This window comes from Psammomys obesus, unplaced genomic scaffold, assembly GCF_907164565.1.
Source record: "Psammomys obesus unplaced genomic scaffold, mPsaObe1.curated_primary_1811, whole genome shotgun sequence".
Classification (NCBI taxonomy): Eukaryota; Metazoa; Chordata; class Mammalia; order Rodentia; family Muridae; genus Psammomys; species Psammomys obesus.
The window spans coordinates 20,866,494-20,870,005 of record NW_026591598.1 but is presented as its reverse complement, the minus strand read 5'-3'; the positions used below and the strand labels follow the sequence as shown (position 1 = coordinate 20,870,005).

Below are 3,512 nucleotides of genomic sequence, written 5' to 3'. Positions count from 1 at the left end.
CTCATAGACTAGGCTGGCCTCTAACTCACAGAGATCCTCTGCCTCCTGAGTGCTGGAATTAAAGGTAGGTACCACAACCGCCTGGCTTTCCTTTTCTGTCCCTGTCTCTGTCTCTGTCTCTCTCTCTCTCTCTCTCTCTCTCTGTGTGTGTGTGTGTGTGTGTGTGTGTGTGTGTCTTTGTGCACACAGCCAAGTGCATTGATGGAACTGAGAATGTGACTATGTTAGTCCACAGGACATTCTCAATCTTGGTTCCAGGGCCCTGCGATGATAAAATTCTTTTCTAAAGAGCAGAGTAAGCTTGCAGGCTCTTTGGAGCACATTACAAGGTGGGAGAGCGCAATGCAACAGGATCCTTTCTGCAAATGGATGAGTAAAGAAAACCCATGCCGGAGCAGCAGCTTTGGCCCCCGAGTTTGTTTCTGGCTTGAGAAGAGAAGGGCTTCTTAATCCTTGACCTGAAAGGTGTCTTTTCTTGGACATTTCCTCCAGAACACCTCCCCACAGACCTGTGACAATGAGCTTCCAGGCCCCACCCACGCTCTTGCAGCTAGCAGTGCAGAGCCTGCTGAGGGATGAGGCCTTGGCCATCTCTGCTCTGGAAGAGCTACCCATGGAGCTCTTCCCACCACTGTTCAAGGCAGCCTTCATGAATGGAAGATCTAACATTCTGAGAGCGATGGTGCAGACCTGGCCCTTCCCCTGTCTCCCACTGGGGGGCCTGATGAAGATGAAGGCACCCTACCTGGAGATCTTACGAACCATACTGGATGGGATTGATACACTGCTTGACCAGAAGATTCACCCCAGGTGAGGGAGACCCAGGTACTGTGAAGGGAGGTCTGGGAGTCTAGAGAGAGCTAGGGTCAAGGAGAATAGAGAATGGAAGGAAGGCTAAAGGTTTATGTATGTTTAGGTTTGTTAGGACAGACATAGCTATGGTTGGTGATGCCTTCTTCTGCCTTTTCCCATAGGCACTAGAAGTGGGACCAGGCTGGATTCAAGAGGAAGGGATGAAGAGCATCAGGATAAATAGAAGGAAAAGAGAGGGAGGAATGTGATGTTGGGAGTAAGAAATAAGTCTGTGTAGGTCTGGTTTGATGGTGCTAGCCTGTAATTTCGGACCTCAGCTTATAAAATAGGGGGACTGCATTTGAGTCAGTCTGGCCTTCATACTAAGAGTGAAACCCTATTTCAAGACATGGAAGCTGGGCCTGGTAGTACATGCCTGTAATCCCAGCACTCTGGGAGGCAAAGGAAGGTGTATCTCTGTGAGTTCGAGGCCAGCCTGGGCTACAGTGTGAGTCCAGGCCAGCCAAGGAGAACCCTGTTTCAAAAAAAAGAAAAAAAAATCAAACAAAAAAGAGAGAGAGAGAGAGAGAGAACGAAGAAGAAAGGAGAAAGGAAATGGGCTGGAGAGATGGCTCTGAGGTTAAGAGCACTGGCTACTCTTCCAGAAGTCCTGAGTTCAGTTCCCAGCAACCACATGATGACTCACAACCATCTATAATGAGATCTGGTGCCCTCTTCTGCCATGCAAGCATACATGGCAGGCAGAACACTGTATACATAATAAATAAATGAATGAATGAATGAATGAATGAATGAATGAATGAATCTTTAAAAAATGGTAACAAAGTGTAATGGGAAGGGTTGGGTTCTCCTTTTAAGTCTGAGACTTATTTCCCCCACAGGGGTTACAAGCTGCAAGTTCTGGATTTGCGGACTTTGCACAAGGACTTCTGGAACGTATGGGCAGGAGAGTCTTGCTCTCCAGAGGTCAAGTGTAAGAAAAAAACACAAAAGAGGGATCCAGGGATAGTGGCCAAGCAGTCCTTGAAGGTGGTTATAGACCTGTGCCTCAAGCCAAGCGCCTTGGATGAATGCCTGTCCTACATCTTCCTGTGGGTGGAAGGGAGGAAGGGCGTGCTGCATCTGGCCTGTAAGAGGCTAAAGATCTCCACAGTAGCTATCCAGACCATTGTGAATGTTCTGGAAATGCTGGACCTGGACTGCGTGGAGGAAGTGGGGGTGTGCTGTGCCTGGAAGCTGTCCACTCTGGCCATGTTCGCTCCTTACCTGGGCCGAATGAAAAATCTTCGCAAGTTCCTTCTCTCTCACATCTGCGTGTCTACCTCCATTTCCCCCGAGGAGGAGGAGTGGCTGGTCAGCCAGTTCACCTCTCAGTTTCTCAACCTGCACTGCCTCCAGTTGCTCTCCATGGACTCTGTCTCCTTCCTCAATGGGAAAATGGACCAGGTGCTCAGGTAAGGAAGCATGGAGAGCTTTCCCTATAGACCACAACAAAGCCTTCGCGTTGAGCAGTTTGGTGATGTAGCCCGAGCGAGGGTTGTCTGCGTAAGGAGCTGTGGGGCTGTGGGCTGAGCCAGTCCCACAGTGACGGTGCCAGGCCTTGGTTGAGCAGACACTGAGTGCAGCACACTGGGTATTGACCTTTATCAGGTGGACAGAAAGACCATGGAGCAAATGATCCACTCTACCCCAGGGCTCCCTAACCTAACCACTTCTGGTTTTAACAACCAACTCCTTGGTTTCTCCCTAGCTGCCTGGAGGGCCCCCTGAAGACCCTGTCTATCACCGACTCCGAGCTTTCAGAACCAGACTTGAAGTCCCTGTCCCAGTGTCGAGGCATCCGACAGCTCAAGCACCTGAACCTGAGTGGTGTCGCACTGACCGACATAAGTCCTGAGCATCTGCGAGTCCTGCTCGAGCGGGTTTCAGCCACCCTGAAGACCCTGGACTTGGAGAACTGTATGATTGTAGACTCCCAGCTCAGTGCCTTCTTGCCTGCCCTGAGCAGCTGCTCCCAGCTCACCACATTCAACTACTTAAGGAATCCCATCTCGGTGGCTGTTCTGGAGCACCTGCTCTGCCACACCGCCAGGCTGAGCTGCTTAAGCCTGGAGATGTATTCTACCCCCTGGGAGATTTATGGTGCCCAGGGTGCGGCCCACTACAAGAGGCTGGAACAGCTTCGGGAGGAGCTGAGCAAATCAATGATGCCACTAGAACACCCCAAGACGGTCTGGTTCAGCATTATTCCCTGTCCACCTTGTGGCAACCAGGCCATATAAGTCAGGGCCCCAGCTGCCTCGGGGCTGATGCCCTGTCTAACTGGGTATTTGTGTGTAAAACGATTCCTTCTAGCTCTTGAAAGCAAAATTCGCTGGTATAGAGGAATCATGAAGAGAACACAGAACCTGCAATCTTAGGGGTAGGGGTCGGGGACTAGTTAGGTAGCAAAGGCAAACCTCAGAGAGAGAAATGTTGACCTGAGGAGTTGATGTCCTTTGGCACATGTGTACTCAGAAATAAGAGGTGAAGTTTCTAAATAAAGAAACACTTGGGGGGGGGGTTACTTTATGGGTGGGGGTTAAAAAAAATGCCCACGTGTTCTAGACCCTTCAGGCTATAGGGTGAATGGGATACACCATGTTGCAGCTTTGCAGGCCAAAGCCACCAGCAGCCACCACCTTCATCTCCAGCTCCGA

At 50.4% G+C, this 3,512-nt stretch overlaps 1 protein-coding gene across 1 annotated transcript; it reads left to right on the top strand.

The window, feature by feature from the left end:
* The first annotated feature begins 517 nt into the window (after window positions 1-517).
* Window positions 518-3,095, top strand: LOC129679943 (PRAME family member 12-like). The gene is made up of 3 exons (XM_055611452.1): window positions 518-810; window positions 1,695-2,267; window positions 2,564-3,095. The coding sequence occupies exons 1-3, from the start codon at window positions 518-520 to the stop codon at window positions 3,093-3,095; spliced, it is 1,398 nt and encodes a 465-aa protein (XP_055467427.1).
* The last annotated feature ends 417 nt before the right edge of the window (window positions 3,096-3,512 follow it).

What these genes read in the sequence shown, in the direction of transcription:
- LOC129679943 (XM_055611452.1), top strand. Translation starts at nt 518, where the DNA reads ATGAGCTTCCAGGCCCCACCCACGCTCTTGCAGCTAGCAGTGCAGAGC. An exon ending in GACCAGAAGATTCACCCCAG is followed by an intron (nt 811 to 1,694) that starts GTGAGGGAGACC and finishes TTTCCCCCACAG; the next exon opens with GGGTTACAAGCTGCAAGTTC. An exon ending in AAAATGGACCAGGTGCTCAG is followed by an intron (nt 2,268 to 2,563) that starts GTAAGGAAGCAT and finishes GTTTCTCCCTAG; the next exon opens with CTGCCTGGAGGGCCCCCTGA.